The sequence below is a fragment of the Myotis myotis genome, unplaced genomic scaffold (assembly GCF_014108235.1).
Source record: "Myotis myotis isolate mMyoMyo1 unplaced genomic scaffold, mMyoMyo1.p scaffold_m19_p_7, whole genome shotgun sequence".
Classification (NCBI taxonomy): domain Eukaryota; kingdom Metazoa; phylum Chordata; class Mammalia; order Chiroptera; family Vespertilionidae; genus Myotis; species Myotis myotis.
This window is the reverse complement of record NW_023416379.1, coordinates 30,016,058-30,039,411: the sequence shown is the minus strand read 5'-3', so window position 1 is coordinate 30,039,411 and position 23,354 is coordinate 30,016,058. Positions and strand designations below refer to the sequence as shown.

The 23,354-nt window shown below is 37.1% G+C and overlaps 1 protein-coding gene across 9 annotated transcripts in view; it reads right to left on the bottom strand.

The window, feature by feature from the left end:
- UTRN (utrophin) overlaps positions 1-23,354 on the bottom strand; it is a 443,932-nt gene that overhangs the window by 342,602 nt on the left and 77,976 nt on the right. For all 9 annotated transcript variants that reach the window (XM_036316081.1, XM_036316083.1, XM_036316082.1 and 6 more), the window contains one exon: positions 9,283-9,344. In XM_036316081.1, coding sequence (XP_036171974.1) covers positions 9,283-9,344 — 62 coding nt within the window. The remainder of the gene's footprint in view (positions 1-9,282; positions 9,345-23,354) is intronic.

Sequence of the window (23,354 nt, the reverse complement as noted above, 5' to 3'; positions counted from 1 at the left end):
GAACCTGGATGGGATACCACAGAATTTGGTTCCGAACCCAGGTCCTCAAAGTCTGTGCTAAATTGTAACTAAAATTATGAGGTCACAAAACTGCAACATACAGAGAAGGAAATACTTAATCAGTTGTGAGGAGAGAACAGAGGAAGTTACGTGCCATGACTTCCCAAAGAGGGCAACAAGATATATGTACATCAGATTTAAATGAACTCAAGCTCATGGCTTTCAAGCAGAGCTGGTGCTTTCATGGGCTCTAATGCGGGACCCGCCCTGGGAAACAGTTTGGGAATGTCAGAAGTCATCGTTTAATAAAAATAAAAGCATTCTTCCAGACAGTTAACCTCTTATTTAGATTTTCGGTTCTTTACAAAGACATATTTGCAGAGATTTCTCTGACAGAGAGAACAGTTTAATAATTCAATCAGACAAATATTTGGCGAAAACCCCCTTTGTGCCTGGTCTTGCAGAAATGCCAAGTTCAGGTCGCCCTCCCCGTTCATATGACAGGGTTTTCATAGTTTTCCAATAAACACAAAGTAATAGAAACAATCTTGAACTTGGAGCACAGACAAGCCTTGAGTCACATTTAACCTTAAAAAATACAAATAAAAAAGGCAACAACACTGTATGATTCCAGAGACAAAAGCTGCAAGTGACCAACTCTGGTTGCCCACCCCGCTGGTCCCCTTTTTCCCTGTATTTCTTTGCACTCTCTTTATGCCAAATTAAGTAAACTGATGCAATTCAGGTTCCTCACAATTATAAAATGTGTAGCTTAACCAATGAAATGAAGACTGTATGGTCTGGTGAAAGAATGAAAATAGCATGGCTTTTGACTAAAAGCAGAATGAGTTCAATGAAATGCCTAAAGTCTTTAAACACCTTGACAACGGAAAACTAGCAAGATGTGCTATAGTCACTTAAAGAATCAGAGAGTACAGGGCTTAATTTTTAATTCATCCTTAAAAATTCATGGTGGTCACCACAAGATCTTAAGATTCCACTTAGAAGTTTGTTTGGAAGGAGAGAGGGAGAGAAGAAAAGGAAGGAGAAAGAGGGGAACAAGAGAAGCAGATGGCTCAGGTGACATACTAGCACCACATTACCTCCAGAGCAATGATTTACACTGAATTCACGGAGGAATCAAACCAATGAATGTGCATGTACCTTAAAAATGACGGTATGCTATAAAACACAAGCTACACCACATATGTCTTTCAGAGCATCAGGAGTCATACAGCAAGTAACAGAACTGTTACCTTGATTTTGATAAGCAAAGTCACTGAGATAGTGCTCATAAAACTGCAATGGTAAGGACCCATATGTGGAGCTCACACACCATGGACAAATAACCAGGCAAGGACTGCTGGCTGGCTTAACCCCAATTCCACATGCACATCAGGCAAGGTCTGTAGGCAGACTAAATAGACAACACAGCTGATTCCATGTATGCACACCTGGCAAAGCAGTGGAGACGTTTGGAGAATGTGGTTCCTAAAAAGATGGGCTTCCATGGCACCAGGGCGAGGCATTGGTTATGGCATTGACAACGGTAGCGTAAAGGTAAATAAAGTGCCACTTTCTTTGTTTACTACAGGAGAGGCAGCTGCCTGCCCCTTCATTTCCCTTAGACTGTCCATTTAAAAACATAACAGGCCCCACAATCCCTCCTCAGGTTACCCAAAATTTTGAAAATATTTATTTGAAAAAATATATGTATCCCTATGTTCATGGCAGCATTATACACAGTGGACAGAACATGGAAACAAGTTAAGTGTCCTTTGATAGATGATTGGCTAAAGAAAATGTGGTACATATGTACAATGGAATACTACTCGGCCATAAGAAAGAGTGAAATACTGCCATTTGCGACAACATGGATCGATCTTGAGAATATCGTTCTAAGCAAAGTAAGTCATACAGAAAAAGTTAGGAACCATATGATTTCACTCACATGTGAGATATTAACCTGAAAGCCACAAACAAACACACAAGACCAACAAAAAACTCATAGACAGAGACAAGTTTATGGTGGTTACAAGAGGGAAAGGGGGTGGGAGGGAGGCAGAAAAGGGCAAAGGGCGTCAAATATATGTTGACAGAAGAACACTTGGCTTTAGATGGTGAACACACAATACAATACACAGGTGATGTATTATAGAATTGTCTACCCGAAACCTATATAATTTGTTAACGAATGTCACCCCAATAAATTTAATAACATTTTTAAATGGTAAAAAAACGTAAAACATAATAGGCCCAATTTTTTGATCAGGGACTAAATTGCCTCTAAGCTTCCAATGCAAGATAACAAATATCTGAACACTCACTCAGGAGGTAGACGAGAGACCTCACAAGGTGCATCCATTTGTCCCTCCAGGAGATGAGTGCCCACTGCTCTTTCTTCTACTTTACCATATATTCATGTGAAATTCTGTCCAGGCTTTCTAGTCTTTTGCCACTGCCTGCATGCAACTAGTCTGAACTGCATATTCAATAATAAATTGTGTTTTCCTTATATTCTGTATTGAATAAAGGCCTTTTTGTTAGCAGGTTTGTTTTTTAATTTCCCTAGCAAGGAAAACAATAACAATGTCCCCAGCACCCCAGTAAGGCTCCCCTCATGGTTAGTGGCGGCTGGCTACCTGTAGCAATTGCAGCTAAAAGCTTCTTAGGCCAGGTATAACTAGAAATGGGCCCAGTGCCCCCTAGCTCTGTTAAAGAGAAAAGGCTTCTTTCCCTCAAAACCACCTCTCTTCACCAATCCTCTCTTTATAGCTCACTGGCCCCCACTGACTTAGGCCAACCCACCCAGGCTTACACTTTAAGATCGCTCTAGCCCAGCCGTGGGCAAACTACGGCCCGCGGGCCTGATCCGGCCCGTTTGAAATGAATAAAACTAAAAAAAAAAAAAAAAAAAAGACAGTACCCTTTTATGTAATGATGTTTACTTTGAATTTATATTAGTTCACACAAACACTCCATCCATGCTTTTGTTCCGGCCCTCCGGTCCAGTTTAAGAACCCATTGTGGCCCTCGAGTCAAAAAGTTTGCCCACCCCTGCTCTAGCCACTCTGTAGAAAGTGGAAGGAAGGGAATGGATAAGGTGAAGCATGGAAAGGAAGAACCAGATAATAGGTTATTACAGTGATCCGTATGTTCAGAAATAATTTTCCAAGAAAATAATTATTTTTGTTTGCAGGAGGCAGAATATACATTTGGCCATTCTGGAGTGGAACCTTCAGGCACACCTGAGAGGCAGCAGCAGAAGATGCAGGAGCCTGTGGGAGAGGCCCAGGCGTCAGAGGACAGGGGGCTTTACCCTCCCCATGGGAGGCCTCCAGCAGAGAGGGGGTCCTTCCTCAGGCCTAAAATGCCTGCATTGGATGTAACCAGCAGGAGGACTGGAAGAGCTGGGGCAGGATGGACCTGAGAGTTAAAGGGCAAGGACCACTTAACCTGGTATTTACCCAAAGCTGGCCCTGGGTGGTGACAGGAGAGAGTATAGTAATCCTGGAGGAGAAGAGTGGGCGAAATTGGGGGAGAGGGTTCACACAGGCTGAATAGAAGGACACAAGTAGGCGGCTCTGCTCACTGCTTTCTAGGTGAAGGGTGAAAAGGCATTTCCTCTTAGCAGATTAATCCAAAACTTGATCATTGATTACAAAGATTCAGCCTATAATACCAAATGTATTTAACAACTATAAATACGTATAGGCTCGGTCAAAATCATTTAAGTACTCAATATGTACAAAATACAGCTTGTTAAATTTTAATTTTTTTATTTAATTATTTACTTAGGTATTTATTTTAGTTTCATCAGAGTAACCAGGTGAAAGTGACTTTTGCAAGTGTAATGTTTGGAACCAACCAACAAACAAACAAAAATCAAACAGAATGAAAACAAAACAAGCAAACTTATATAATATAGCCAAAACCTATCTGGAAGTTGTTTAGGAATATGGAATACATTTTATTGTTTGCTTTTGAGAGGTATTGGTGAGTAAACATAAACTGAAACTTCTTAAGGGGCCACTTGAATGGTTATGGCCCCTAAGACACTTAGTTGAGTGTTTTATATGCCACACACATATTCATGAAAATAAATCAATGCTAGACCCAGTGTGTAACCATGGAGCTCAAATCTCTACTGGAAATGCTATTTACTGTCACACAAGGAAGCCTGGACAGTCTCCTTAATGAGAATTTTAAAAAGGCTTAAACACCTGCAGGATGCTTTTGTTGCTCCCTCCTCTACAAACCTCCCTACACATCTTTTCCCAATTCTATTTTTATGACTATCAACTTCTAAGATGAAAAAAGGAGAAAACGATAGGCCACTAACAGCAACGTCCCACTGTCTCCAAAAGGAACACATTTGAATAGCTTTTCACGTTGAAACCTATAAAAAAAAAATGCTCCAGATTTCCCCCTTTTCTGTTCTATCTATTTAAATGTCAAGTTTGGAATAGTAACTAAATGAAAACTTGGCTCACCTTTGTTTTCAAAAGGGGAAAAGCAGAAATATGCCCAACTCAAGTTCAGCATTTTTAAGTTTGCACATTTCTACCTCTAACCTTTATGTGTTAAACCTTTTTTTTGAGAATCGCCTCACTAAACCGATAAAAGAGCTTCAGCAATTTGTACGTCTCAGCTCTGCCAGATGAGAAGCTCTGAAAGTCATCCAAAGAAAATGCAGGCTTAAAGTCAGAACACATTTCCCAACAGTGAAGCAACAAGGCTGGTCCCCCAGGAGACCAGCCCACTAACAAACCAAAGGCTCTTCAAATTAGAGGGAACAAAACACTCACGCTTTACCCACCAGAAAATGGAATCAAGTGGGCTTACTGAGCCAATGCTTTATTCTTCCATTTCTGTTTTAAAATATATATAATAGCACAGGCCAGGGATACCACAAGTTTGGGGTACCTGAGGATTTTAATTTAGCATTTCTAATTATAATCTTCCATAATGTTTCACAATAATGCCTCTCTATTTCTTAGTAATATGAGGCAAGCAATTATGATCAAGTGTGTCTCATAGCTAGAGGAATAAAAACTAAGAGACCTGAGAAAATTGGCTAATAATCTGCCAGAGGTCAGAAATGCATATCCAGCAAGAAGTGCTTAATTTCCTAACTCTTCGCTCCTTTCGATAATCATCTTCTTCTGAGCTTTACATAACTTTTCAAAATCCAACAACCATACGTTTTTCTATACTGTGTGACTTCTCAGGATAACCAAACTCCAAAGCACTGTATACTTGGTGAGATATTAAGAAGGACTTACAGCAAAATACATATATATAGTGAATGCTGTCTTAGCGATCATATTTCTTTTATATAGTTAAAAACTGAAATATGGTTTTAGTTCCATAGTATTCAGTATTCTCAAGCTCTTTTCCAAATCTCTTTTATCAAGGAATAAATTAAGCCAATTTTATGTTTTAAAACTCATTTTCTTCACTCTAAATTTATAGGTGGATCCTATTTGAAGACTCGTACCCAATAGACAAGGAAATGATACCTATTAAATCCAAATGGTGATTTAATAAACTTTGCAGCACACATCCAATAAACCAGGTAAATATCAAACAGATATTTTGAAACCTTTGCATAGTTGGATTTGTTTGTTTTTGTGAATAAATGCAGCAAAATCCCTGAAGCATTCAAATCCATGAAATAACACAGTTTATGCCATTTTGCTCTCATTTCCACATCCTATCTCTTTCCAATCAACTTCTAACTGGTTTATAGATATATAGTATTAGGCATTTAAATGTGTGTTTCAGTCACTGCCATTCATTTACTTATTACGTCTATAAGTACCCACTGGATGCTTGCGGAGTGCCTGAAGTTGTTTCAGTGAACAAAACAGACAACCCTGCACCCATGGAACATACCACCGTCTAGGAGAGGAGAGACAAATACTTTCAGATACAATTATTTAAATTACAATTATGATGAGTGCTTCAAAAGGTAACACTTTAAAAGTATAGAGCAGCCGTGGGCAAACTACGGCCCGCAGGCCGGATCCGGCCCGTTTGAAATGAATAAAACTAAAAAAAAAAAAAAAAAAGACCGTACCCTTTTATGTAATGATGTTTACTTTGAATTTATATTAGTTCACACAAACACTCCATCCATGCTTTTGTTCCGGCCCTCCGGTCCAGTTTAAGAACCCATTGTGGCCCTTGAGTCAAAAAGTTTGCCCACTCCTGGTATAGAGCCTACCCACCCTACTTCGGGAGCTCAGAAAGTGTCCTGAGTAAGTGACATTTAAGCTCAGGCAAGGAAGAGTAGCAGTTGGCCAGGAAATGATGGAGGAAGGAGTTGTGTACAAGCCATGGGAAGACCCTGGGTGGGGGCAACACAGACTATGTGGCTAGAGCATAATTAGGAGGCAAGAGTAGAATAAAATGAAATAAGGAGTAAATTGGGGGAGAGGGGCTAACTATTTAGGGCCTTAAAAACCGAATACAAACAATGAGCAGCCATTGAAAGATTTTACAGAAAATAAAAAGAGATTATTAGGCTTACACTGTAAGATCACTCCAGCTACTCTGTAGAAAGTGAAAGGAAGGGGATGGATAAAGTGAAGCATGGAAAGGAAGAAGCAGTTGGCAAAGTATTACAGTGGTCTGTGTGTTCAGGCATAATTTTTTTAAAAAAGGTAAAGTTGTGGATTTCATTCAAATGTAATATTAACATGTGTCAAAGACTTCAACTCATTAATTAATGAGGGAACCAGTAAGGTGTTAAAACTGGTTCAAAGTAGAATTCAAAATGCCATATGTTTATGTAAAGGAAAGGTGAAATAAATTTTTAATGGGTGAAAAACAGGTCTCTCCAGGGGGCAATAATCAATTGCATCCCAAGCTACTTTACATTTTTATGAATATGTATCATTTGCATGACTATCTACAAGTCACCGAGTTGCAGAGCAACTCAAAAATAATGGACGGTAGATAACCCAGATAGATTAGCTGGCAGGGCTCCCACTAATCTTTTCTGCCAATCTTAAAGTCTTTCACAGATTTTCCTAACTCAGATAACACTGACTTGGCAAAAGGTGACGATAAATATAGAGAGGAAGAGACAATGTTGAATATATAGGGTACTGGAATCAACAAAGACTTGACGTTCAAAACTTTGGACGGGGAGGAAGCCACAATGTTTTTAATGTTTGGAGAAGGAGTTTAAAGCAAATTCCTAAATGGCAGAAGATGCCATCAGGGTCTGTTGGATTTCCTACCACATGGGACTGGCCCTATTTCTCCAGAAGGAAAGCAGCGGACTTGATCAAGAATTCTATTTTAAAGTTCACCATGATATACCAAAGGGCATTGATAAAGGAGGAGTGACATACAATTCATCCCCTTCAACAGGATTTTTTCCTTGTGCTAGCTTCTCGATTACCTAATGACACCATGCTCAAATACAACCTGACACCAGCTCTGCGGGAGTTAAGCCGAGCAAGGAGTCTATGGGAATCTCCCAGTCTGTTCCTTTCCTGGTCACCAGTATGGAAGCAGTCCGACTTATGGACTTAAGACAGCCAGAAGAAACAAAAAATAAAAGAATAAAGAATAAACAAAGAATAAAAAAATAAAAAATAAGTATATATATATATATATATACACATATATATATAGTATATGAAGTTTAACATATTCCTCTACTTCATTATATCCAAATATTCATAATTTCTTTGATACATTTGTTCTAGACTCATCCAAATTTCTTTTTTGACATCTATTTCTTATTAGAAGTAATCTAAAAGAAATTTTTTCCAGGATCAGCTCAACTTTTAATACTGTTTCTCCAAATAAAACAAGCTTTTAACTTACGTGTCAGTTTAACATAACTTCAACTTTTACTGAGTGGTAACATTACTTGGGCTTTTCATTGTCCTGGCAATACTTACAAGCCTCCTGGAACAAATGATTTGCATCGGACTAAAAGCCCTGATCTAATGTTACAAAATAATATATACATTATACGTGTGCAATTTTAAATATCAAGTTCATAAAATCATCTATCCTGAGACCACTGGCAATCAAAGGCACCTGAAGGTTACTTGTGCCTCTACAACAAAACAAATTAAAATTTACCAAAAAAAAAAAATAATAATAATACCTCTGTCTGCTTTGGAATAATCCTACACAGAAAACCACCAATTGTGCAAGCACTTCTATATGCTTGACCTTTCTGTCAATGTCAGACAGTTTTCACGCTCCTTACATTCTCAGAGGCAAGATAAAATTTCCCTCAACAAAAAACTTGCAAAACCTAAAAATTCATTGCAATCAAATAACCAACTTTAAGCATTGTGATGTGGAACAATTTTTATCTGCACTGCTATTCAAAGTAATCTTAAAACACTTTCATTTTGTTTCAAAGAAACAGCAATGTTTATTTTCCTAACCTCTGCAACCTTCCCAAATAGAAATTTTTTTAAAAAAAATAACTCAATTAAAATAACTTTCATACTATTTTAAATACCATAATGGCATTACTCTGAGAAAGGTTTATTTTTCATCTTGCTATAGTGTCATCCTACAACCCAACCTGAAAATTTTCCTCTCATCTCAGACTCAGAGAACAAAATTCCAGTAGCCCCTGGATTACCCAGAGGCCCCAGGAGGGAACCAGTTCAATAACCAATGGATAACTCTATTAGGACAAGTTTAAAAAATAGTGTTGCGATTCCTCTCTTCAGCTTACTCTGCCCTTGAGCAAAATATAAATCAAAACCTTGATTATAATCCAAGTGGTAAGAAATACTGGGAAAGAATACAACTTTGGGGGAAAAATTGAGGAAGTTCACAAGAAAAGAACATGGTAGGTAAGCATTATTAGCCACAACCAGTGTAAAAATCCCTAAACTTTTCTGCACAGGGTAGAACGGCTGCCTGAAGGATAACAACTTGATCCTACCCAGGCAAAATTATATCACTTTTTTAGTTAAGTGAACACAAAAGCTTCCCAATGATATACTCATTTCCTAAATGTACCCAGGATTCAGAGAGGCAAAAGGAGCAAACTACTGGCTTAATGTCCAGAGACTGCCAGGTGAAAATAAAGAGCCATTTGCACCCTGAACCATTTATAACAGAATTTCCACTTCGACCTATCTTAGAAGAGAATAAAAGAAGAATACGTGTATCTATATATTTTTTGTTAGATCACATTTCATGGGGAAAATTCACTGTACTTCCCACTAAGCTCCATCGATCAGAATGAAGCATTTGAATCATCAGAAGGTTTTGGAAAGTCTTGGTTACCTTTGAAAAGCGAGCATTTATCCATTTGGTAAAGGTCTTCTTCTGCACGTCATTGTGTTCATCTGTGGGAGGGAAAAAGAGAGAGAAGGGAAAAGTATGAGACACTGGACCTTTAGTAAGCATGCTACACCAGATCATCTCTATCCCAGAGAGTTTTAAATGGTGCTACTGGTAGACTCCATGAGGCACAATGATCCCCAGCTAATGAAGAATGTCATGGCTGACGACCAGCATTTATGGAGCCCGCTAACACATTTATGCAGCACAGGGAGGCTCAGGCACCTTTGCCAAGCATCGGTATATTGCCAGCAGCCATTAAATCCACATTTGTAGGCTAGAACTATCATATGCAATACAGACTTGCATTTTAAGTAATATTTCAGCATAATAAAAATGTCAGCATGTTCAAAACAAAAATCGAAAATATCCATTAAAAACTAAGAAATTCATTATTTCCCTCCTTTTCATATGAGTTCTATGCCTTCCAGAACAAAAACTAGTTCAAGGTTTAGTATGAGTATAGTATAAGGCTTATAGTCAATTCCATACCCTATTTCCTATAGAAAGAATGACATGGCAAGATTTGAATGATCTTGTTCCATAAATATGATCTATATATTTTGCAAGTAGAGAAATCAGTTTTTAAAAAATAATTACAAATTCATTTTTCAAGGCACAAATGAAAATTGACCTTAAAAAACTAAAGCTTCCTGAACTTCTTGAAGATGGGCAGGGTTATTTAGTTGGCTATAAGGAGGCCTGGCAGTACAACAAATAGATCAAAGGGCTTTAGAACCAAATAGACCACATCCCAATGTACTAGCCTGTGGCCTTGGGTAAGTCATTTAAGGGCTCCCGGCCTCTAAACTCCCATATGTAAAATGTGGATAAATAGCACCCAGCTCATAAGGGCATTGTGAGGATTAGTGACTATAAGTGGAAAATACTTGGCAAAGAGCTGGTGTTCAATTCTTCTTTGTTCTTGTTATTGTTGTTAGTATAGTATATGTATGAACAAATCAGATAGACATCTATTTTACCCTTTCTGTTACTTCTAATCATATCCTCTTCAATTGCTCACCAATACGCTAATACAACCAGCAAGAGTCATTGTTGTTTAAGTCCTACAAAGCAATCTGTTAACAACCCCTAAGTAGTTCTGAAAGCTGCCCAAGGAGCACCTGGAACAGTGCAGAAAGCTGTTATATACACACTGCTGGTTCCACTACCGTCCATACCACCAGGCTGCGCAAGACCCACCCACCCCCCACCGCATGATAACAGCAAAATAATAAGAGAGGAGGCCCCAGTGTGCCCTGCCCTCCATCCATCAATCTGAAGGGGCTTCCTCCCACCCAGACCTCCTCACTCAGCTCTAACAGCATAATTTGAAATTCACCCCTGACACTTCCCCATGTCTGTGGCGTCTTTGGTCCTTACTCTCTTCTGGAAGGAGAGTTTGTAATGAAAAGGTCATTCCTGGAATAAATATAGCAGCAGCTTCAGGAAAGTGCACTTCTATAGATCCATAGGGTAATTGGAGACTGACTCCGGGACACAGAGGGGACAACTGGAGAAAAACAAAGCTGCTCTCTAAGAAACTTCTTGATGTTAATTGTGCTAAGCAGAGGCCTTCCTTCCAGAGAGGACAATGCAGATGCAGTCAGATTGCAGGCTTTCTGCATCTGATCAATGCCACATATCAGCCATTTATTAACCTAGAGGACTTGCTTACACATTCTGAATATCCCAGCCTTGACCATCACACACAGAGCTCAGATTATACCTAGAGGACTTGCTTACACATTCTGAATATCCCAGCCTTGACCATCACACACAGAGCTCAGAATATAAGGCAACCAGATACATCAATCTGCAGAGAGCCTATACCATATTTATATTATATATTTAATATAAATATATTAAAATCAGTGTTCAGAGCACTTGATAAATCCAATTACTTGTCCCACTACTTTCAAAAGATTTATTTTTGTAAATGTTGCCGTATCTATTATTCTTTAATGCTACAAATATATATGTCATAAATATTAAATTCTGTTAATTTCATAACCTTCATACAATCTAAGGATGTTTGACCATAAAATAAGAAAAATTCTAAGGGATAATAATACTACATTGTATTTTTTTTCTTAACCTCTTTTCTAGGTATTTAGCCTTCTTATTTTCAAAAACATATTAAATTATCTAATACTATTTAGGGTCCTCAACAGGTATAAAGTAGAATGAAGTACCCATCACCTTATCAATTGATAAATAAAATCTTTCAATTTTATCAAATATAGAATGAAGTCAAATTTTAAAGATTCCCACCATACAGAGATGTTTATAAAAATCAATGAGGTAATGTTTCTACGATAGTCTTTGATCTTTGAGTCCAATATAAAATAAAATATTGGCTTGTAAAAGATAATCAAATCCAAACATTTCAAAAAAACTCCAAAATTCATCAAAATTCTTTTCTATTAATTTTTGTGGTATAGTTAAAGAGGAAAAAAGGATTCATATTTCATATTTCAATAAGCCTTAAGTTCACATTTTACTCTTTACACACACACACACACACACACACACACACACCCCAGACAGGAATTCAGTAAAGTACAGGAATTAGCCTGCAGCTTTTCGATTATGAGATTAAAAATGTAACAGCTTTGGAACACTTGGTAGTATAGAACTGCCCTCCACACCACAACAATTATGACCTTGGCCCAGGTCTCTGTAACAGGGAGGTGAAAATATACTAGCAAAGCGGTAGCAGGACATCTCAAAATCTAAGTCATGCTATTCTGATCAATCATTTTGCCTTCCTAGAAATTTATACAGAACTCCAAAAGTCTCGAATTCTGTTAACTCTCCATTATTAAGTCAATTAGTTAACTTACATATAACTATATTCGTTATATATGAATTAAATGAGTGAGTATAATTTACAGTCTAAATATATTCTTTCTGGTTCCTGAACTAGTATTTTCTTTAGATTTGTAGTTTAGAAACACATTTAGTTTCTGAAAGCCTTTCCTGCCTCAGTAAATCTTACCCATTAATGACCTTTCTCCATTAAAGGGACAAACACGGGACTGAATTAGAAGAAAAATGTGTTAAATCCCTTAAGGCTGATTTTCCAAATTCTTCCTCTAAATATTTTGCTCTTCTTAGAATGCTTTTGACATGCTCACGCAGATCCAGGGCCTTGGCTGCTGCCTAGCCTGGAATTTTATTTCTGTGATGGGTAAGAGAAACGAAGCAAGAAACATCAACAGAACTGCCTGATAAATCTTCAAAGAAACGAGTTAGAAATTTATTTCACTTCACCAGCTCAAATGCATATCAAAAATGCCTTTAGCAGAGCTTGGCAACAAATCTCAATGTAAACGTTAAACTGGAAATGGGGCAGAGAAACTAGGAGTTGCATCCCCTAGGGAAACACTCACACACATCTCAGGAGCACATACACCACCATTAAAACTCTACTATTAGAGAGAAAGCATGACCCCTTGTACACTTTTCAAAGCAACTGAAGAGTGTCCAATTGGCTGGCAATAACCTGGGTTTCATAAGATGCAACTCTTCAGAAAAGAAGTCCTTAGAATTTAGGCCAAAAAAGAATATCTTGTTGGATGATTTCAAACTTGGATTGACTTTATGGAAGCCTCTTTCAAGAAATTGAACACAACCTAGAAAGCCAGTTTCTCATTAGCAAAAGGAGATGATTTCAGAGCAGTGAAAGCATTTCAGGCCACCCTCTTTTTCCCAGTATGTGAATCAACCCCAAAATAAATCTATTACTAAGGCTTAGTCATTCTCCTCTCCCGCTTTGTCATACCCAATTTGTTGGTCTCTGAAAAACACCAATTCATTTATTCAAACAATATGTATTTAAATTGTCATACAGAAACATAAATATTATGTAAATAATCTGTAAAATACTATAAATATATAGACAAAGAAACAGAGACAAGAGGAGACAGACGGCTCAAATGCAGAGTGCTTAAATTCCTGAGTCTGTTTCAAAATCTGACATGCTCAGGGGATCTGGGGGGGGGGGGGGGGACTTAAAATTAAAAAATGTGCTTTTCAAAACTGTCAAACTACCTAAATGTATAAGACATTGTGAACATTTCAAATTATATTTTTGTAAGTTTATTGCATTTATAATTTGAAGTTCTTAAAGTAAAAACTGCATTTAAAACAGACTTATACTTCACTCTGTACAAAGCAAAAAAAACAGTTGATGGTCTCTTAGGGAGACGTGGAGATGGATGGAGTGAGAAGGAAGAGGAAAACGATTCACTTTTCAAATGAGAAGCTGAAACCAGGGACAAAAGTTAAAAGAATCTCACCCACATACTACGTCGCAGAGTCACAAACAGAACCAGGTCTGACCACCTCCTGAGCCTGTGTTCAAAGCACATCCAAGCAAGAGAAGGTCAAAGGGAGTTTCATGGGGGAAACCAGTGTTTACAATATATAGTGAAGGACAGATGAAGTTTGGTTCATGCAAAGATGGGAAGAAAGGCATTCTAGACAGATTAAGACATAATTGAATAACACCCTCTCTATTTCAGGCTCAGACTAAATACCAGACCCTATAAAGAAGAGCATAGTTAATAAAATATAATTATGTATCTATAAAAAAAAAAACACAGAGGACTGTAACATATAATGATGTCAAGACAATAATTGTAAAATAACCCCATCTTCAGAAAGTTTTCCATCCTGAAAACAGTTGAAACCCATAAAAAGGATCAAGCGTACAGAGTTAGAAATATATGTTCAAAAGAATGTTTTTTTCTCCAAATCATTCTTTTTTTTTAATTCTTCATTGTTTAAAGTATTACATAAGTCTCCTTTTCCCTCCATTGACCTCTCCCCATCCACTCCCACGCCCACCCCCCTGCACATGCCCTCACCCCCCTATTGTCTGTGTCCATTGGTTATGCTTATATGCATACAAGTCCTTTGGTTGATCTCTTCTCCCCCAGCCCCTCCCCTGCCTTCCCTCTTAGGTTGGATGGTCTGTTCGATGGCTCTATTTCTGTTCATCAGTTTATGTTGTTCATTATATTCCTCAAATGAGTAAGACCATGTGATATTTATCTTTCTCCAACTGGCTTATTTCGTTTAGCATAATGCTCTCCAGGTCCATCCATGCTGTTACAAATGGTAAGAGTTCCTTCTTTTTTACAGCAGCATAGTATTCCATTGTGCAGATGTACCACAGTTTTCTAATCCACTCATCTGCTGATGGGCACTTAGGCTGTTTCCAAATCTTAGCTATTATAAATTGCACTGCCAAGAATATAGGGGTGCATATATCCTTTCTGATTGGTGGGTCTAATTTCTTGGGATATATTCCAAGAAGTGGGATTACTGGGTCAAATGGTCAAAAGAATGTCCTTATAAAAAGATACAGATTCCTTGAAAATCAACCTGTTTAAGTAAACACATGCTCTGTTAGCATGACCTCTGACCCATCCACTTGGCTCCCAAATTCATTACAATTATGGAGCACTTGGGATCAAGAAAGTCCGCAGCCCCACCTTGACTGGATAGACAGTTTCTATTACTCTCAGCATTGGAGGAAAATGTTTCAGCTGAGACCCAGCCTAACCCACTAGACTGCCCACCTTACTATCACGGAATCACAGTGCATAAGAGCAGGAAGGAAAATAAAGAGGCACCTCATCAACCAGAGACCAGAAATGTCAGAAGCTTGCCCACAACATGCAGTTAGTTGGTGTCATAAATAAGTCAGGATCCATGCCTCTTTATCTAATACTTCTCTAGCTCCCAAAATTTTTTTTAAAAAATATCTTTATTCAAATATAATTCACATATCATACAATTCAGCCATTTAAAGTTTGCAATTCAGTTTTTGGTATTTTACATTATTAATTTTTAAAATGATGGTAAAATATATATTACATACAATTTGTCATTATAACCACATCAAAGTATATAACTCAGTGGCATTGATTACATTTTGAGTGTTATGCAACCATTGCCACTATTTGTTTCCAAAACTTTTTCATCCACCCAAACAGAAACTCTATAATCACTGAGTAAGAACTCTCCCCTTCCCCTTTCCCCCAGGCCTGGTAACTTCTAACCTTTCTATTTCTATGTATTTGCCTCAACTAGATATCTCATATAAGTGGAATCATATATCTGACTTCCTGTGTCTGGCTTCTTTCACTTAGTAAAATGTGTTCAAGGCTTGCCCATACTGTAACATGTGTCAGAATTTCATTCCTTTTTATGGCTGAATAAATAATCCATTGTACATACATGCCACATTTTATTTATCCATTCATCTGTTGGTGGACCCTTGGGTTGTCCTACCTTTAGGCTATTGTAAAAAATGATGCAATGACAACTGGCCTACTAGTATCTGTTCAAGTGCCTGTTTTCAGTTCTTTGCATACACTATACCTCCCAGTGGAACTGTGGGGTCATACGGCAACTCTATGTTTCAATTTTGGAGGAAATGCCAAACTGTTTATGTAGTGGCTACACCCTTTTACACTTTCACCAGCAATGTACATGGGTTTCAATTTCTCCATACCCTCACTAATACTTATTTTCTTTTTATTATTATAACCATCTTAGTAGGTATAAAATGATATGTTGTGGTTTGGATTTGCATTTCCCTTACCACTAATGATGTTGACCATAAGACTGAGTTTTGAAAATGCAAAAACTATTAAGCAAAACCCCCCAACCTTTGAGATATCCTGAAGATGTTCTGAACTAGTCCAACTTCAACAGCATGACACCCCAAAGTATCTAGGGTTCAGAGATGTTCTTTTTCATTTATCCTACACAATGTTGCAAAATCAGTAATCTAATACCCAAATAATTACTTTCAGAATTAGATAGATCCGTTAATTCCTGGCCATGTTCTAATTTCGGACTTTACCTATTTTCTCCTTGATAAACTCCTCAAGTTGTTTAAATAAATGCATAGGAATACAAGAGGAAATGTATTCCTACTTTCACTTTCTAGAGCTTCTAAACTTAATCTGAAGACTATCTGTAAGATTTATAGACATCTGGTAATGTTTGAAGCCTCTCTGTAACTAGCTTTTAAAAAAACTATTAATGTCTTAATTATTAACCTTAGTATATGTAATGCAAATGCAAAAGAACAAGAACTCAACTTATGGGGACAGTAATTATAAACTTGACATATAAATACTTCACTTTGGACTCTTATCCTGGAGCAAAAGAGTTTTATTACAATCAGATGAAATGTCACAGAACAAAGAGAGGTTATTTAGGAGGAACTGAATGAGTCATAAGGATGATGAGTCACTGTCATGAAAAGCCAATAGAAAACTAATTTTTTTTTTAGTTATTGACAAAATTTAGACTTAGTAAATAAAACTTCTGTGAAATCTGATTCTTCACTTTATTTCTATTAGGTAAAAGTCTATTATGTTCTACAAACGCTACAGAAATCTCAAAAAAGAATGACTGCTTCGTAAACAGATATCTCTAGATATATGAAAATTCATGCAAATTACTTTTCATGGGAATGGGGAACAATTTTTCGAATGTAAAAAAACATTCCACTGATCTGACTTCAGACTTTGTCATGACAAGTTCTACTTTCCAAAATAAGAAAAAACTATGTCTTTCAAGCTGTTAAATATTCAGCATTTTTTTTCTGAGTTTGCTTCATTTTTTTCCATATTATGAAAAATCTAAGAGATTTTTTTAGATTCCTTATGATAAAACAATAAATATAAACAATAAATAGTCATTCTCAAACAAAAAAAAAATCTTATAGAAAAAAACATCAAAATAAAAAGAAAACACTTTCAGAACCCAAATAGCTTCCTGCACTCCTTTATAGGAATGCTGGTATTATCTATAAACCTGATGTAGAAAACCTTTAACTGTGTACCATGTGTCTTCTATAATCACAACTTTGGATCATCACACTCAGATACAAGTATATATATAGAGAGAGAGACTGAATACATAGACTAAATGAATGAGCAATGTAGATGCCAGTGATAACCTTCCAAAGCCAACAACTCCAGTGAATTAAGAAGTGTGGCAATATAGTTTGGCTTCCCTCCTAAGATCTACTTCAATTTAGTTATCTGTGTGTCATCAGCTAAGCAGGAGAGTCCCCAGGTAGCCCCAAGAGCAATGTGACTTCAAGGAACTCAAGGATCAAAGAAAAAGCATTTCCAGGTCATCCAGATTAGATGCTAGCAAAAGTTTAGACAATCTTAGAGGCCAGAACATTCCCACAAACAGAACTATGAGCTATCATGACCACACCCCAATATTTGCAGAATCTCTGGAGCCAGGACTCTTCCCCTCTTTCGTTGTGTTCAGTACCCATTTCCTTCTTCTGACTGCTTTAGTTTTTTTGAACATCCAAACCTCCTCCATCCTGCCTCCCTGAGTATTCTTCTTCAACATCCCTCCCTGGACCATTCTAGAATTCTCAGCCATAAAGCCTGCCTGGCGACACCAGTCCTGGTCACCCTACAGCAATCCAAGAGCATTGGAGTCTCTTTCCACTATTTTTTCTTGAATGTTTTTTTGCATCTTTTCTTTCTCTTCTTGAAATTTCCTGTATGATGTCTATAATAGACTTTTTAAAATATCTACAGAGAAAGGGTAATGCTATATTTATGTCAGTTTAAATCAGAGGCTTCAAACATTTTGTGTTCATGAACCTCTAAAAGAATTCCTATGTATGTTTTTTTTTTAAGTTGACAGCTAATATTTATGGTAAATTTAAATAGGCAAGAAAATATAATTTCTAGCATATTGTTAAGGAGCTTCAAATTTAGCTCTTCAATTAATAGAAAATGTCTTCTCTATTACCTAACTGGCAAAAGCTAGTCCTCATTGTCAAACTAGTCACCTAAATCAGACTTAATTTCTGACAAGGGAAGTCTGATTTTAGTTTTCTATCTAAAAACCTTGTTGATATCTATCTCCAGGACAACAGCTCACTTCAGAATTCTCATTCTAAGATGGATGGATGGATGGATGGATGGATGGATGGATGGATGGATGGATGGATAAAGATGGCAGGCACAAAGCCTTGTTCCTAGATGTAATAAGGCACAGATCATTTTTAATAATTTTTAATGAAGTATTCTTTGTTTTGCATTCTTAAATTGCTCCCTTTCTTGGTGCCTAACAGCACTGTAATGCAGTGAGATTTGAGGAGGGTGAGAGATGGTTCTTTTTGTTGATAAATGAAGAAGGGGAATCCTGAAAGGAAAGATGGGAAGGGAGAAGGCAGGTACCTAAGATGCCTCCCCAGGTTCCTTAACCACAGGAAAAGCTGGTCATAGGTCAACACACATATTCCAGCATGCAAACCAGGCTAGGGGCTCACAGTTGTCCCAACCCAGGACAATACTCCAGAGAAGGGGAGCTGTAATTTAATTAGAAAGGCTAAATGCCAGAGGTGGCCAATACAAGGCATCAGCTATCTTGTCACAATTAACACCAGAGATTTGGCTAATTAATTTAGTAAATGTGAGAAATGTGCTTTTACTGTGGCTTGAGAATTGGCACTGGTGAAGTTAGTGTTATTCAATGAATGTGGATTGGCTAAAATATTTCATAGGCATGCTCCACCACTGATTAAACAGAATAAAAATCTGGCGAGATGAGGAGACTAGATCCCTTAAGGCCCTGTGTTCAGCCATTGGCTAGGAGGATTCTAGTTCCTGATGCTGACTAATTCCTTTAACTAAATCCTCTCTCTAAAACAGCACTGTCCAATAGAAATACATGTGAGGCATACACATAATTTTCAAGTTTCTAGGAGCTACATTAAAGAAGAGGAATAATTAATTTTAGTAATATGTTATGTAACCAATATATTCAAAATATTCACTTCAATACATGCATAATATTTTGAAAACTACTGATATCTAACATTTTCTTTTTCTTACTAAGTCAGTATTTTAAATATATTTTTTATTGATTTTTAGAGAGAGAGGAAGGGAGAGGGAGAGAGAGAGAGAGAGAAAGAGAGAGAGAGAGAGAGAGAGAGAGAGAGAGAGAGAGAGAGAGAAACACTGATGAGAGAGAAATATCGATCAGCTGCCTCCTGCAACCCAGCCATGTGCCCTGACTGGGAATCAAACCAGTGACCTCTTGGTGCCTAGAACAATGCTCAATCCACTGAGCTGTACCCACTGGGCTAAGTCAGTATTTTAAACAAAAATATTTTAAAGTTATAAAATCATTGATTCAGAAATTCTGGAGATTTATCTTAAGGAAATAATGAGACACACAAATTAAAGATATTTAAAAGGATGTTCTTCAAAATACTCCTCCTAATTGTAAGACACTATAAACAATCAAAATGTCCATCCATGGAAACTACTTAAATGTATGTTTTGTGCATAAATACAACCATTAAAATGATATTATAAGGAAGAATACTTAAAGACATAGAAAGGTTTTCCTCAATATGTACATTAAGGAATAAAAATTATGATCACTAAAGAGTATATAGGGCCCTAACTGGTTTGGCTCAGTGGATAGAGCATCAGCCTGCGGACTTAGGGGTCCTAGGTTCGATTCCGGTCAAGGGCATGTGCCTTGGTTGCGGGCACATTCCCAGTGGGGAGTGTGCAGGAGGCAGCTGATTGATGTTTCTCTCTCATCGATGTTTCTAGCTCTCTATCCCTCTCCCTTCCTCTCTGTAAAAAATCAATAAAATATATATTTTTTTAAAAAAGAGTATATAGGGCATATTTATGCACTGTGTACATAAATGACTAGGGAAAAAAAGAGCCAAAATATTAGTATTGTTTATTTCTAAGAAGACCCAGAGAAGATTCTTATATCCTAATTTTATTAGCTATATATTCTTATTTTTATAATAAATAAAATAGAATACTCTGTACCATTTTTTTCTTTAAAGCACCCACCTGTTGCCCTGACCGGTTTGGCTCAGTGGACAGAGTGTCGGCCTACGGACTGAAGGGTCCCAGGTTCGATTCCAGTCAAGGGCATGTACCTTGGTTGCAGGCACATCCCCAGAAGGAGGTATGCAGGAGGCAGCTGATCGATGTTTCTCCCTCAACAATGTTTCTAACTCTCTATCCCTCTCCCTCTCCCTTCCTTTCTGTAAAAAATCAATAAAATATATATATTTAAAGCACCCACCTGTAAACAGTGTATTTTTCTCCACTTGGATGTGGACAAGTAGGAGAGGAAGAGAATGTAGCAGCCAAAAAACTAAATTGAGTGAGAAAGATCTCCTGTCTGCTTGCTTTTTTCGGGGGGGGGGGGGGGGTTGGGGGGGAGATAAGAATAAGGGAGACTTGCATTACCTGTCATTACATGCAGACAGGAAGGATCTAGGAGAGAGAGAGATGGGATGCCACACTCAATACCCAAGAAGGGCTCTCTGATGGAACCAAACCCCACAGGATGGATGACAGAAATACATGAGGAGCCAGTTTCTCAGCCAGGTGCCATTAAGGTCACATATTTCTAAAAATGAAACTCTCCAGGTTAAATTGCTTTTCTTGTATCTGTCTTTCCATTGAGTTTTCCACTCCAGTCTGAAGAGATAATTAGCCAGATGAAAAATAACAGTACCTATGGGGATCCATCTCTTCCCATCTTCTAGTGTATTCATTATGAAACACTGTTGAAGAGGAAAGTGCATCATTGAAAATAAAACATTTGCAATAAATTCAAGCATTTCTAGGTAAAATTATCACGATAATAATTAGTTATTAAGATGGAAAGGCAAACATGGAAGATTAATACAAAACCAAATGTTACTGACAGATCACACCAAGCTACCAGACTGTCTCAAGGATAGAATATTTTACTCACTTTGAGAAAATGAACATAAACCAGGGGGGAGGAGGGGCATAAGGAGTATCTGTTCTTTGTTCATATACTTTAATGAAATACCACCCACTAGAAGCATAATTTTCAAAAGAAAAAGTAGAATATTTTAGAAGTACTTTTTAAATTTATTTTCTTTATTTTAATGTTAAAATGTTAAGCCATGACAAGTTAAAACAATTTTTTTAAAAGGAAGGGTCATTGCAATAATTGAATTTTCAAAATTTCAAGTCCATTAAAATGCCATCCTTTGTCCAAGATAAATATTTATAATAAGCAGGGAAAACAAGCCAGAAAGGAACACTACGTTTCTCCTTAAAAACTCAGGGGTAAAGACTTTTTCCCATGGACTTCACAGTTATGAAATTGGCTCATGAAGCACAGCATTCTTTACTTAAAAGTATTTACATTGAACGCTAATAAGTAAAATAATTTAAATACTGAATCTCATGTTGAAAATGTATACTGTCTCATTTTCAATTTACATAACTAAAAATTCACATGATCTATTAATATTTTTCACTGAAAAGCTTATTCAGGTAGCGATGGACAAGGGAGATAGAAAAAATCTACAATATGAACAAAAATGCAAGAAGCCCCCTATTCAAGCCTTTACCCCAACATTCAAATGTTATCCTCTATATCGTTTATCCTCTCTAAGAACTGCTGAAATTTAGGATCCTGCCTCAAATCAGCACCTTTAATAGTCTTCTCTGGATCTGACGTTTCTTTGCCTTTTCAGAAATTTGTAAACTCAGTCTCTGGGTATAGCAGACTTGGTAATTATCTTCTGCATAAAATAGTTCCTTTTTTAGTCTTAAATGTTCCTCTTTGAAACATCAAAAAGTCCATATTAATTTAACTTAGTTAACGATTAATTTAATTAATTTAGTTGAAGATTAGAAGAACAAGTTCATGTTTGCTCTTCTGAAATAAATGCTTTTATGGCCAGCAATTACATTTTCTCTTCACTTTTATCATTTTAGACCAAAGAGTCCTAATCATTTTAGCCCGTTTTATAAAAACATCAAATGTATTCGCTCCAGGACTTAAGTTTCCTTCACTAGACTTCTCTCGCTGTTAAATTAAACCAGGGACCAGCGTCTCGGGGAATAATCCATGTGTACGGTCATCCTTAGCTTTGCAAAGGAAGGGTAATTTTCTGTATTCTTTCCTGTTTCCTTCCTAATCACACCCTAAAAACTAGTGCTAGTGTCTTTTTTTTTCATTGCAGCAACTCCCAGGCCAGTGTCTTCTGAGAACACTACAATTACTTCCTCCCTTCCGTGACCCTAGATTAAACAAACATAACTCGTGAGGACAATTTTTTCTTAAAGTTAGCAAGACAGTGAATCAAAGAAAAAGATTTGAACAGATAATCTTTCTTTAAAGCTTTAGCACTTCTCTAAGGACAAGAGTAAGTCAGCAAACCTGAACACAGGATCCTGAAGAAACATCTGCACACCATGTTCCAAGCAGCACTACTCACAACAACTAAGAGGCGGAAGCAACCCCAGTGTCCATCAAAGGCCGCATAAACACAACGTGATATGTGCATACAATGGAATATTAATTAGCCTTTAAAAGGGAAGGAGATCCTGGCATATGACACAACATAGATGGACCTTAACGACCTTTTGCTAAGTGGAAAAAAGCCAGTCACAAAAAAAGACAAATACTGTACAATTCCACTTGTACGCGGTACCTACAGTAGTCCAATTTATAGAGACAGAAAGTAGAATGGGGTTGGTATAGTTTAGGCAGAGAATAAAATTGAGAGTTATTGTTTAATAGGGACAGTTTCACTTTGAAAGATGAGAAGATATAGAGATGGATTATTGTGATGGTCGCACAGCAATGTAAATGTACTTAATACCACTGAACTGTTCACTTAAAAGTGGTTATCATAGTAAAATTTATGTTATGTGTAATTCACCACAGGGGGAAAAAATAGGAAAGGAGAGCACATGCAATAAATATTTTTCATTTCCATTTCAACTTGATTTTCAAAGAAGGTATTTGGTATGTCTTAGTTCATACATACCCCAGCAAGACAAAGGGGGAAATTTCACTAGGTTTCAATTTCATCTTTTAGAACTTTTATTCTCAACATATCATCTTTTTGGAATGTAAATACAGGTAATCTGAATTTTAGAATCAGAATTGTTTTCATTAAGATGTCTCCAGACATC